At 39.4% G+C, this 14643-nt stretch overlaps 1 protein-coding gene and 1 pseudogene across 1 annotated transcript in view; both read right to left on the reverse strand.

Moving 5' to 3' along the window:
- Nucleotides 1-2206: 2206 nt before the first annotated feature.
- LOC145392247 (DNA-directed RNA polymerase II subunit RPB3-like) overlaps nucleotides 2207-14643 on the reverse strand; it is a 46749-nt gene continuing 34312 nt past the window's right edge. Inside the window, exons 3-5 of the mRNA XM_080266711.1 lie at nucleotides 9904-10084; nucleotides 8219-8425; nucleotides 2207-3526 (exon numbers count right to left, since the gene is read on the reverse strand). Coding sequence (XP_080122837.1) covers nucleotides 3345-3526; nucleotides 8219-8425; nucleotides 9904-10084 — 570 coding nt within the window. The 3' untranslated portion in view covers nucleotides 2207-3344. The remainder of the gene's footprint in view (nucleotides 3527-8218; nucleotides 8426-9903; nucleotides 10085-14643) is intronic.
- LOC145392041 (DNA-directed RNA polymerase II subunit RPB3 pseudogene) lies at nucleotides 6329-6933 on the reverse strand (annotated as a pseudogene).

Here is a 14643-nt window from a genome sequence, read left to right on the forward strand (position 1 = left end):
AGGATTGGAAGTCAGGTATAATTTTTCCCCTGTACAAAGGAAAAGGGGAAAAAGTATGTGGTAATTACAGGGGCATTTGTCTTCTTAGTGTAATAGGAAAAGTAAATGGTACGACACTTATTGACAGAGTTACGGAAATAACATTGAAATTAGTTGGAGAAGAACAGGGAGGTTTTAGGAAGGGAAGAGGTTGTGTAGATCAGATATTCATTCTCAGATCTTTAGTGGAAAAGTTTCTAGAGAAGGGAAAGAAGTTGTATGCGGCCTTCATGGATTTGGAGAAAGCATATGACAAGGTGGATAGACAAGGTTTGTGGAAAGTATTAAGAATATATCGAGTAGATGGGAAGTTGCTGAATGCCGTGAAGAGTATGTATGAGGTTGTTAAAGCTGCAGTACATGTGGATAGTGAACTGACTGAATTTTTCTATTCGAAGGATGGATTGAAACAGGGATGTGTAATGTCTCCATGGTTTTTCAATCTGTATATGGATGGGGTTATAATAGAGATACAAGGTAAGTCAGTGGATGTTGGAGTGGTCCTAGTGAGAGAGGGCAGTGTCTGGAAACTCCGTGTGTTGTTGTTGTTTGCAAATGATACTGTGTTGTTAAGTGAGGACGAAGGGGAGCTGCAAGGCTTGGTGGATGAGTTTGGGAGAGTGTGTAAGAAACGGAATCTAAAGGTGAATGTGGGGAAGAGTAAAGTCATGGTCTTTGAGAGAAGTGAAGTCACTGAATGTACAGGAAGGTTGGATGAGGAGGAAATGGAAAATGTGAGTGCATTTAAGTACTTGGGTAGTGTGATGAGTAAGGATGGAAGTTTAGAGGGTGAAGTGCTTGAAAGGGTACAATAGGGAAGAAAGGTTGCTGGTTCCTTGAAAGCATTGATAAGAAACAGGGAAGTGAGCATGGAAGTTAAAAAGTTACTACATGACAGTATTGTGATACCAACTCAAATGTATGGAAGTGAGGCTTGGACCTTGTTGGAGGGACACAAGTCAAGAGTGAGAGCAATGGAAATGAGTTATCTGGGAGGAGCATGTAGAGTCACATGGAGAGACAGACTGACAAATGAGGACGTGAAGGAGCATTGTGGTGTGGATGTGGATGTGATAGGAAGCGTTAGGAAAAACACATTGAGGTGGTTTGGCCATGTGGAGAGGATGGAGTGAGAGACTGATGAGGAAAGTGTATGTGAGTGAGATGGAGAGGGGGGGGGAGGCCAAGTATGAGATGGAGGGATGGACTGGAGAGGTATATGAGAGAAGGGGGTGTGAACTGGGAGCAGGGCAGTGAAATGGCGGGGGACAGGGTAACATGGCAGCAGTTTGTTTGTGGCCACCCCTTGCATGATGAAAGCATCTGACAATTGATAGATAAACTTGTCATGTACTTCACCCTCTGAACTTTTGTCCTTGCTCATCACACAGCATAAATATTTGAAGGTACCCAGTTGCCATTTTCTGTACAGTTGCAGTCTCTATTTTTAAAAAAATATCTAAGACCCTCCACATGGCCAAACCATCTCATCTCAGGGTACTTTTCACACTTTCTTGCAATTAGATCACAATATGTTTTGTAGGTGTAGTGGTAGAGCACTTTAGTTTGTGGTGGAGACCATTCTTGATGCACAAAGGTTAGAACCAGTGAGAGGTGACAAGGATTTTATTCATGTAAAATATGCCATCAAAGTAGGTTGTTCTCTTACTTTTAAATGATCTGGACTATATTAGCTTGATCTCAGAGTCCCCTTCGCCTTTAAAACATTAATATGGGATTGCCTGTTACTGTTTTTACTTACTCATATTGCTGTTTTGAGTCACTAAGATCTTAACACTCTCTTGCCAGGAACTGATAACACTTTTAAAATAAACGCACCTACTAGCAAAAGTTACCCTGTGCCATTGAAGAATAAGTTGGATGCCAGAAAAAAATTCCTAATGTGCCTTGAACACTGCAAAGATTAAGCAGGTAATTTGTTTCACAAAGTGTGATGTCCAGCATATTGTAATACTGTAACACTGCCTATTTCATTAAGTCAACTGGGGCTGAACAGTATAGCACATAGTATCCTTGGTGCTAATTCTTTATATTTTAACAAAAAATGAAGGTATGGCTGAAACAAAATTAAATGAAAAATTCCTTGTTCCTTTATTGTTCCACCATACACTGGTAAACTCAAACACAGAACATATCCAAAATGACTGACAAAACAAATAAATTAAAATGAATTACAACAGACACAGTATCTGCCATGTACTCGTACAGTGAAGTATGAACTTGCAAATAATTATGTAAAACAAATTATATAAATGATAACTGGTGATTACACTATGACTATACAATTAAGTACTCAGAAATGACTGGAATAAATGAAAAATTCTGTACAGTTTAATGAATCCCCTAAATGCTGTGTGAGAAAGTTGTGCAATATATCAAGTATACACTACATTAAAACTCACTCTTTTCTATGGATGTACAATATTAACTCTGAATCAGTGTAGTGAACTTCTTTATTTCAGTCTTGCTATCTTCAGTTTTCTTCACTTTGCTTGAGTCCATTAATAGTGAAGAGATTACTAAAGGCTATATCTAACCACTTCACATCACAATGTCTCTCCCAAGATCAATAAAACTATCTGGGGCTAACATGAAGAAACTGGAAAATACATCATGAAGATGAGGCTAAGTACTTCAGCTTGGGAGTACAGAATACTACCCTTATACAGGCAGTTCTCATTATAGGTTTGGGTTGTGTTCCCAAGAGTCATGTTCTAAGTGGCTTTGAAGCTTTCATGTTTCTTCTTTAGAGATTTATTCTGCACATTACACCTCAATACTCTATTGTACATAAATGATGCAAACTATCTTGATATAGAACATATAAATAATGCACCTGAGACTATTAGATGTAATATAACAAATTACACTGCTAAGGAAGAAGTGCTACAAAGCTTCCTACTCCATCTACAATGTATGGCCATATGCATCACATCTGTATAATGTTGATGATGATGAGGAGGAGGATAATGATTTCTAAATAACAGTGAACTTACTCTGTCCTACACAAATACAGTGAGTTCTTGTTTTATGCTGGTGATACGTTCCACAATGTGACTACTTTTTCCACACAACTGACACTGTAAATTGGAGGAAACTGGCAAGGCAGCTTAGCTAGCAATGGAACTTTAATAGGCAATTTTTCTGTAATTTACTAACTTATATTCAGAAAAAAAAAGTCAAAATGGGCAACACATAACAAGGACTTCCTGTACAAGCAGAGGTCTGAAGATTTCTAATATAAACTCACTGTCATTCTTGATTTACAGTATTTTAAGATAGTCTTAGTTGATGGCCAGTGCATCCGACTGTGCCTCCATGCTGAGCTGATTCTGGAGGTCGGAGAGTTTTTTCTTGAGTGCTGCAATGCCCATCATGATGATATTCTCTGGCTTGAGGGATCCCGCACTCTCCACGTTGTAGTAGAACTTGTTGGGCTTACCAGCTGGGTCAAACTCGGCCTGGGCTGTGGTTAGAAGAGTGAATCAGGTCAGGCATATAAACAGTACTGAAGCACATACATACAGTTGTGGGCATAAATACTGGTTCACTCTACTGAGGTAAATAACAAGACTGAAAACAAACAATCTCAGAACCTACTAATGCAATCATCAGATCCTAATAAACTTTTTCAGAGTACAGCACTATTTAAGAGATTCATAACTGTTCAACTAAAAAGTGGACTGACATTATCATTTGCCACTGTACTGTATATATATGAATATGTACAGTACAGGAGCTAACTAATAGAGATTTTCAAGCACACAATCAAAAGAAAAATATAAACTGGCTAATTGTAGAGGAAACTGAAATGGACAATCAGTATAATAAAGAAAAATACTTTCACCAATAAAACAGTGATTAGATGAAATAGAAGTATTTCAAGCACGACATTCACATATAAAGACACATTTACAGATGTTATTCTTGCGTGGTTAGTATTTACAATCAACAAATTATTAACACACACAAAAAATTAGTACTGTACGAATTGTACCTTTTAGGTATCTTGCTCTGTAATTTAAACACACTCAAAATAAGATGTATTAATTACTGCATTTAAAAAAAAACAAAAAAATGTTCAAATTAGATGTGCTTAGCTGAAGAATACTGATGCTTTTAATTAATGTTAGGATTTGCATACAACTCTTTCACATAGCTTTGTAGTATGTCATTTAAAGTATAACCAAGAGGCATGCAGAAAGATTTCTGTTTCTAGTAACAGTCCTAAATACAGTAATAATAAACCCATATAAAATAATAGGAAGGCATCCATAATATGTACAGAATATAATTTCTTGTCTTGCACTCTCTCTTGAGGGTTGAAGATGCTGCCCTTATTCACACAACTTTAAACCATGTGGCACTTTGTGATTGGTGCCCTTGATTTGTACAAAATAAATGATAAATACAAAGGAGGGCAAATGGCTAATGGTGTACAATCTCAAAGGATAGCTGTGAAAGACACCAGAGAAAAAATAAAAATACAACATCTATAAGGGGTCAGCCACAATCCACTTCACTTGATACAGTGCTACCTTTAAGTGACTACACAGAATAAAATACAAATATGGTTTCTTGAAACTCAGGAAACTATTTGATACACTAGGTGGTAACTACATACAGCAGTTAGTATGTGGATGTGGGGTAATCTAGTGGGTTAAAGCATTCCAACTGGATGTGGTCAATAAGGATTTAAATCCTAGAGATGGTGGGTGGGGGGGCTCACTTGCTCACTTTGCCACTCAGTTATGAGTGGCTAGTCACTTGGCTTAAATCTCTGGAATGAGCCTAGCTCTGGGCTTCTAAACTCCTGATGGGACAGTAAAGGCTGCAGCAATAGCAAAATATTCCGTGAAGCTTTGGTAGCAGTGTGACAGACACTGTTCTGTTGTGTTTACAGTCATCATCACTTGCAACAAAATACCATTATTGTGAAACTGCACACAAATATTCTATTTACGGTACTCAATTTTCACAATTCTCAGAACCTCTGCACTATCCTTCACCCTCTGAATCCAAAGACGTAATTTTCATTTTCATCGAGTCCCCCATTTATTTTTTCTTAAGTGAGATATCTTGTTATGATGGAGCTAAGAATATCCCCTCCTATGCAAAATGAAAAAACCTGTTACTGGCAAGACTAAAGCTCTAAAATAATAACTACCCAGTACATTATTTGACTGATGGGGCTACTAATCAGTCAGTTCCTTCAGTACAATGACAACTTTAATATTATTATTGTCAGATGATTTTATTAAGCTTCGAGGACACCCAGCATGTGGGATTCTTCCAAAGCTTTACCAACTTCATGGGTGGTATTAAGAATAACTTGGGAAGAGATGCCATTGCATTGAATGGGTTAAATAAAATCCGGTTTGATAAAATCACTTGCTGGTGGCAGAAATAAAACAAAAGAGGCATCAACATACTGAAGGTGTTAAATAATTTTTCACCCAAAAACAAAACAGTATCAGTCTGTAGTCAGAGTGGTACTCATTAACTCTCCTCTGGCTCCTATGACTCACTCAACTAAATAAAATTGACTAATGTTCACTGGAACAGAATAATAAAGTTCTTTCAACTATGAAAGGGCTCATGGTATCAGTAGTAGGCCTATAGTTCTCAGGCTCCTATGATTCACTCTCAGCTGAATAAAATGATCTGTTATTAGCTGGAATACAATACTCAAGTTATCCTAACCATGTGAGGGTTAAAAGAAAGAATAAATAGAACAGCACCTGAAGACTCACAGGGTTAATCACTAAAAAAAAAAGAAGCAAGAAAAAAAGTTAACACAAACAGAACCACAAACCGTATTCAAGGATATTATTCAGTTCTACAAAAGCAAATTTAATGCAAATAGAACCCCAAACTGCATTCATAAGAACTGTATCATGTTTTATTATTTTTAAAAATCAAACTAAACATACATGGTACCATAAATGGCATTCATAGTGATAGCTGTAAATTATGTTACTAACTCCAAGAAAATCAAGCTCAATGCAAACAGAACCATACATTGCATTCATAAGCACTGCTGCAAATCATGTTTACATGAGAACACAAATAGAACCACAGACTGTGTTCATAGGTAGTCCTGTAAATAGTTCTGAAATCAGGTTAAATAATCCCACACAATCAAACTTAACGCAAATGGAACCACACACTGCGTTCATGAATACTGCTGTAAATCATGTTAAAATCGCAAGTAGAACCATACATTGCGTTATAGGTACTGCTGTAAATCATGTTATTCAAACCCTTCTCACTTGGGCACACAGAACCTCTTTGTTAGTGTGTCTCAGTTGATAGCCAGGGCATCAGTCTGAGCCTCCATGGTTAGCTGATTCTGGATGTCCGACAATTTCTTCTTGAGGATAGCGATACCCATTAGGATCAGATTCTCTGGTTTGAGTGCTCCTGAGGTTTCCACGTTGAAATAGAACTTGTTGGGTTTGCCAGTAGGATCAAATGGGGCCTGAGCTGTGAGGGGGAATCACTGGTATGCAGGAATATGGGAAGGGAGTACAGGCATTCCTCATTATGACAGAGATGTATTGCAAAATAAAATCTTTTCCACACAAAAGGTACTGTAACTTGCAAGATACAGGCAAGTCAGCTTTACAGTTACACTAAAATTTCAAAAAGCAATTTTTTTGTAATGTACTGTTGACTTGACAGCAAAAGAGAACATCAAAATATGTGACTTTATAATGAGGATTAGTGATGGGAGTGTAATTAGGGGGGAAAGAATGAGGGTGGGAGTGCACTAGCAATATAGTCTACTTGTGAAAAATCAAATGAGGAACATGTGGGTGGAGGAAACAAGGAGAAGTGCTGTTGCTGTTACAGTTGCGAACCCAGGCTCATCTAGATGTTAATCTGGTGGACCATCCACCAGAAACCAGCCACTGTAGCCCAGCACTCCTAAAGACCTTTGGCTGAGGTTATGCTGAAGGACTGTTTGTTTTGTGAGTGTGGTGTATGAAATGAAAAAGTGTTTTGTGGTGTGGAGGCTACATTACAGTGAGGGTACACTGGATTCTTTGTGAGTTATTTTGTGTTGCACTGAAGCAAGAAAGTGTGGTGGCAGCATCGCAATCTGGCTAAGTGTGCTTGTAATGCTGCTTAGCTAGAGTTTTGGGATGGTTACAGTGGCTCCCTTTGTATATATGCAAGAGGGGTGAAATGGTTCCAGATATCAAGGAAATGGTACTGAAACTCAAGGTTACTATTTGATGACACCCTTACATGACGTGGATTTTTTTTGCACGTTCATGGAAATGTACTATATTTCAGCTGTAATGAAAAATGCTCATTAGCCTGGAAAATGAATTATTCATATATAAAAAAAAAAGCTTTTCATTAAGCATTATTAGTATATTTTTATTATTGCACTGTACTGTAAACAGCCGGGCTTATATATGACAGGTACGAACGCTGAACTGTAAGAGAAAGAATTACATATTATTCCACCATGCTACTAAACAATTCACACTCTAAATTTATTACATACACACTCCCAACAATCAGGAGAACTGACTGTTTAGGATAATATCATAATCCTCCTCAGTAGCTAATAATTACTTTTTGGTGTACATCCCGACTCATAAACAAAGCAAAAGAACTGATATGCTACCTGTATACTGTACTATGCTGCAACCCAACATTCTTTTGAATATAGTTATCAATCAACCAATAGTTCTTTACCAACCAATATTCTTTTTAACTCACCAATCTAAATATGACAAGTAAGAACTGCATTTCCTCCTTCACCTATGAAAAGACAGACTGGCAAATGAGGAAGTGAAGAAGCACTGTGGTATGGATGTGGATTTGACAGAGTGTTAGGTGAAATGCAGTGAGGTAGTCTGGCCATGTGGAGAGGATGAAGAGTGAGAGACTGACAAGGAGAGTGTATGTAAATGATGCAGAGGGGGATGCCATGGATGAGATGGAGGGATAGAGTGAAGAGGTATATGAGAGAGGGGTGTGTGACGTGGGGGGAGGGCAGAGAAATGGTGGGGGACAGGACAACAAGGAGGCAATTAGTTTGTGGCCACCCCTTACAGGATTAAAGTGTCTGGCTACAGACAGATAGATAGATCTATGAATCACCACATTCCCCCAACACAAAAACACCCCTTCTACCTACGGGTATGCTCATCTAAGGTGGAATACTCGCTCTTGGGCCACTCCTCCGGCTTGGGCAAAAGTGTGTGCCGGAGGGCATTATCAGGGTCATATTCAAAGGCCACACTGCTGGTTGGGTTCCACTTAGCATGTTCCTTCCCGAACCCTTTCACTGCATACGCCCTCAGTCGCAGTGACTGGCCTTTACGCAGCTTCACTAGCAGGATATCTGTTGAAGTAAGTATAATGAAAGAAGTTACCCTAATGCAGCACTACAATGATACTCTGTAGGCAGAAATTTACAGTAATCATCATTATTATTATCTTGACTTTTTTTTCCCCCCAACTAAGGATGGGGAGAGGAGGGACCCAGAAACATGGAAAGTATGAATGTGGGAGAGCTATCAACAGAATGCCTAGTGAAATGGGCAACACAATCATTCATACATCATTCAAGCCATTGGAATCCTGGTTTATGATACCAAAAAATATATACTGTTGGCCAGGGACAATGAGAAGTATTGTCTGTCTGTCAAACTCAACATCAGATTTTGACTATGTTACTTGCAAAACATTTCCTTCCGATCACTTAGACACAGGAAGAAATAAAAAACCATTAATAGGGATAGAAGCAATTAAGGATCTATCTACAGCTAAATGCTATAATCCTGGGAGGGATGGCCACAAACAAATGACCTATTTCCATGTCGTTCTCTCTTCCATCATCAAGCTGGCCTTTCTCCAACTCATACTGTTCTCACTCATATACATAAACTTCCTTTTTATTCATTCCTCTCATACACTGCCACCCATGAGCCTTATACTAGCCTCCAAAATTCCACTCAACCATCAGCAAGCAATATAGCATCACTTGCACAATGAAATGAACTACAGTGGTCTATCTTCTGCCCTCTCGTAACAGCTACACACCTTCTTTCACCACAGCAAGTTTAACACTTTTGTCATGCTCCTGTGATTCACCCTCAAGCTAAATACATCCTCTGCCTTTAGCCAGTAAAAAATAGCTACTGGAATTGTCCTGACCATGAGTTAATGGTGATAATATTAATGTTCTTTGGTTTTTACAACTCACTTTTTGCTTTAAAAAAAAAAAAAAAAAAAAAAAAAAAAAAAAAAGTGTTAACTGGAATCTACTACTAGAGTTGTCCTGACCTTAGTGTCAACCACTTTCATACCACCATCTAACCTACCAATGAATGGCCATGGGATCACCACACATCCCCCTCTTTTCATACTCAGTCTCCATCTCCTTTTACATAAAGCTACAAAACATTTTTCTGTTCCTGTCTATCACATTTAACCACTTCCCATGATGATGATGATGTTTAATGGGGATTGGTACAAGCACTGCATTGTTCTTCCTGCAAAATACCTTGGCACCATCTCTTCCTGAACTATCTACTTAACCACTGCATTCCACTGATATGTTTCATTTTATTTTCTTCCTGATACCACATGACTTTGGTTTCCCGTGAAAACTTTCTGAATCAAGTTGGATGAGTCTTCAGTAACTCATTTAACTAGAAAGCTGTCATAAGTTGAATAAAATCATCTGGTGGTAGCACCATCATTTATTTATCTCTGATCTATTATTTCTAACAAGACTCAGGGGAAAAAAAAAAAAAAAAAAAAAAAAAAAAAAGCTGAAGGGGTTATTAGACCATAAACTATGCACTCTCTGCTCACCATCAGACTCTCCATACTCGCTGGCCTCATCCTCTCGGTGGCGAGACGTGACAGGAATAACTCGAGCATCCGAGGACTTGAGGTCAGCTGTGGTAATCTGACGCGTGTGGTCATCCTGGCACTTGACATCCAGCGTGAACTCAACCGAACACTCTGGGCAGTAGTCAGTGCACGAGCAATCCTGATGCATTACAAAACTAGGTTGTCAACATCATCATAATCTTGACCCTGTTTCCCACCTAAGGATGGGGTAAGGTAGGATCCACAAACAATGAAAGAGAAAGTATTAAAGTGTCAGAACTGTCAAAAAACAAGGTAAGCCATCGTCAAAAACAAGGTAAGCAATTGTATCACACTCAAGCTGCAACAGTGCCTACATCGCAAAAAACTAATAACACTCTGTCCACTGTACGTTGACCCAAAACTGCCATCCTTCCAATTTGAATGCGAAGGTGTAATAAGAGATTAACACAAGAATATGGTGGTAGTAATGAAAAACTGCTGTGGAAAGGACATACAAATACAGAACTGTCTTATTCTGTCACTGAGGTCCTGGAAAAAAGCTGTCAAATGATAAAAATATCTGATAAGTAAAAGTGGATGAACAAATGTACAGACCATTTTCCACAGCAATAATAGGTAGGGGTCTAATAGTTATGGTGGTAAATACTGTGGTGCATTTTCTTCAGACTATTCAATATACAACCCAAAGGAATATTACCAAACAGCAAGTAAAATTAAAATTTACTAAGGTGCAACTGTAGATAAATATGACCCAACACATTATAATTATGTAATCACACGACAGTAACTGTCAGTACAATACACCTTACTGGTGTGATGTGCTTGAAGCAATATCTATCTATCTATCTATTGCCAGACGCCATAATCCCGTAAGGGGTGGCCATTTGACTCTGAGTTATTTGTTTTATGGGGAGAGGCACTAACCTCCAGCAACTCACTTGTTGACACGCAGGGAGCACGTATGGTTTGGTTATATGGTTACCACCCAGTGTTGTAAATGGTTTCCTGGCTTACAGGAAACCATTAGGCTTGTCACTCAATGTAAAGCCACCTGTAATGGAAAGAAAAGCAATAAGAAGTGACAGGAAAGATGGGAGAAATAGGAAGAGAGGAGGACAGGCACAGAAAAAGAATGATAAAGGCTAAGGAAGAAGTAGGCAGCACTACATCAAGTGAGTGGATGATGGTCACCACCACCTACCACAAAATACAATACAGTATGTTCCTGTTCTATGTCTGTGATATGTTTCAATATATCACAACCTTTCACTATATGTGGTGGTATAAACTGGGGAATTTGGTACATCAGCTTTACAGTTAGCAATGAAACCTTTGGTAACCATGTTTCTTTAAAAAAAAAAAAAAAAAAAAAAAAAAAAAAAAAAATAATGCAAGAATAAACCAATACAGTATTCCCAGTCCTTCATGTATACACGTCAACTCTGGAACTGTCTTCCTCTATCTGTATTTCCTTCTGTCTATGACCTCCTGTCTTAAGCACAATGTGTCCAGCCATCCAAATAAACAGAACTTTAATTTTTATCTCTTGTTTATTTATTTATTTATTTTTTTTTAGAAGGGAATGGTTTTGTGGGCTTTCATCCTCACTTTCATCTTCCTTGCATATCACATTATATATATATATATATATATATATATATATATATATACCAAATTAATCAGAGAGAGCAAACAATCCACCATCTCCATCCTGTGTATCCTCATACATGTGAAAAATCCATTTGGTAATGCATTATTCTGATTCATTACCAAATGAATTTTTCATTACCAAATTGGCCCACACTTGGTAATGAAAAATACCAAATGGCAACCCTGACAGGGGAGGAGGGAGGGGGGAGGAAGGAAGGAGTGAAGGGACCATGGTGTAACAGCTGTTCGGCGCCACGCGGCAATTTCAAATTACGGGTGGGAAAAAAGTCAGATTTTTTTCGAATTTTTTGTGGTTTTTGGCCCATTTTAGGAATATTGGATCCCGGGACGATTATGTTCGGTTAGTGGAGATGTTCGGATATTGGGCGTTAGGATATTAGAGGGATTACTGTATACTGTATATATATATATATATATATATATATATATATACAGTATACAGTATATCGTTTCGTTTTTTTTTAACCCTTACACCGCGGGGATGTTTACCAACGTTGTGTGTGTCCCGCGGTGTTATTCGGGCTCCGACAGACCCTCAAAAAATATTTGCCAAAAATCAGTTATTAGTCCTAGAATATTAAAATTACATATGCTTATGGCACATACCTTCAGCTTTCTCCTGGAATGTTTGTTGAGCCTTCGTCAGTTACCGTAGGACTTGTGGAGACCTCTGAAGTTGGGTAACGAAGTCTCCACTTTACACTTCCCGACAACCCGTAATATGATTACCACAGCCAGATATTAACACTATAAACACTACTCTATGATTATCAAGTAGTTTGGGATCCATACTCCACAAAAAAAACCACTGTGAAAGCAATGAAAATTACGAGCGCGTATGACCTTCCCACTTGCGCTAGTTCGCTCTTGGTACTCTGTCATTTATTATTCATAAAACCCCTCACACTTTATATTTCTATTACTATATAACACTTATATATATCTGGAGTTTTTATCCATAAGTTTCCTTCAGTAGTATTAGTTTATTGTCACTGAAGTCATTCAATTTTTCATTCAGTAAAATACGTAGAGAGCCACGGATTCACTTTCACTGTTATAACATAAAGCATTTGTGCTCATATTCTTATATTACTAATTACTGTACTTACATTACTATTTACATTTTCTATTGTATTTTCAATATTTACCCTTCTATTTTACTTATACTATGTTATTCACTGTCACTTTCAGTAAGATAAAACTATTATACACTGTTCAATCATATGTACTGAACATCCATTGCTTTCACTTGCTATTTACACATTATTTCCACATTACTCTCCTTTCCCACTTGCACTTTTAGAACTGCTTCTGGCTGTGGTAATCAAAGAAGCAGGTAACACAGAGGGGAACCTGGCATCAGCGCACTGCCAAGAGGTGCGTTTGTGCTCAGGTGTGCGTCGGGTGGTATGTGCACACACCTGGCACTTGCGGATCGCAGCCTTCCTCTTGCCTGTGGCAGGCATTAGCACCAGTCTGTGCCGATCCATATACGCCCTCTGCTCAAGTCGGTCGGGAAGTGTTACTGGATGGCGCCTTGGAGTTGCTGCTGTCACCCTATCATATCTTTCCAGCAGCTGCTGAACACAAGTCCTGGCGAACAACCTCAGGGAGAAGGACTTGGGTGGCTTGACCTTCATCTTGTACAGGATGAAGGCGTTCAGCATCGTCATGTCTATGAGATGCAGAAAAACTTTCCTGTACCACCTAGTATTCTTCCTGAGGCAGTCGATCTCACCAATCATCATGTCGGACTTGTCCACCAGCCGCATGTTGATATTGTAGTCTAACACAGCATCAGATTTCATCACAGGTTTGCCTGTCCTACGGTCGACCTTCCCACTGTCTGTCATTTCCCCCTTATGTACGGTGGTGAGCATGTGCACGACCCTCTTGTCATGCCACCGTGTTGCCAGCATCTTCTCAGACTTGCGTAGGTGCACGTCTCCTCACTGCGAGGTTCCTGCCTCTGGGAATTTAGGGAAGTGGGCACGATTCCTTTTGACAGTGCCGCAGGAGCCAATGCCGTGCTCTGAAAGGTATTTGGCAAGTTTCGGTGCTGTATAATAGTTGTCTGTATACAGCACATGATTCCCACCAAAATACTTTTCAAGGAGCACTTTCACTACACAGCCTGAGAAGCCAAGGGGGTGTGTTTTATCTAGATCGACAGTGCTGGCTGAATAAATGACGATGTCAAGGATGTACCCCGTCTTACAGTCGCACAGTACAAAGAACTTGATTCCAAAGCGATGGCGTTTGCTTGGAATGTACAGTACAAACCGAAGACATCCTCTGAACAAAACCAAGGATTCGTCAATGACAACCTTCTGAAAGGGGTGGAAGAATGACATAAACTTATCCTTCATTCTACTCAGAAACTCCCGGATCTTCCAGAGTGGGTCGGTTTGGGAAGGTACATCGTTGTCGGCAAAGTGCAGGTTTCCCATGATGTTCCGGAAGCGATCTCTGGCCATGTACTTATTGAAGGTGGGTGAGGGTAGTAAGGGGTCCATGGACCAGTATTCTTCCAACTCACGCTTCTTTGAGTGTGGGATGAGAAGCATGAGGGCAAAGAACACATACAGCTCCTGCACTCCCAGCATGGACCACTTTTGCATCTTGGCTGCACCTGTACTACTTGCAGCACATTGTGATTCATACCTGTTGGTCTCATCACATATGTGCTGCATGACTTCGTCATCTAGGAAGGCCAAAAGGAAGTCCACACACTGAGCATCATCATCAAGAGTGAAGGCAGGCAGTACTCCTGAGGAACTCTCATCAAAAACTAAATGTTCTGGCACAAAATCGGACCCTTCCGTCCATGCGAAGGCGTCCAGGATTCCCTGTCGTGGCGGTATAGGATGGGTGAGGGTGGTGGGTGGCTGTGAGGGAGATTTACCCCGTTCAAGGTCACTCGCACTGACCCTGAGTTGCCGTACAGCACTAGCAGCCCTTACTCTAGTAGCAACTCTACTTTTACAGGTCAGGGATTTACCTCTTCCTCTACGGCCTGCCTTCACTGTTGATGCTGGTGGTAAC

This window comes from Coenobita brevimanus, chromosome 21 (assembly GCF_032717465.1).
Source record: "Coenobita brevimanus isolate Jiangsu-jjx chromosome 21, ASM3271746v2, whole genome shotgun sequence".
NCBI classification, from domain to species: domain Eukaryota; kingdom Metazoa; phylum Arthropoda; class Malacostraca; order Decapoda; family Coenobitidae; genus Coenobita; species Coenobita brevimanus.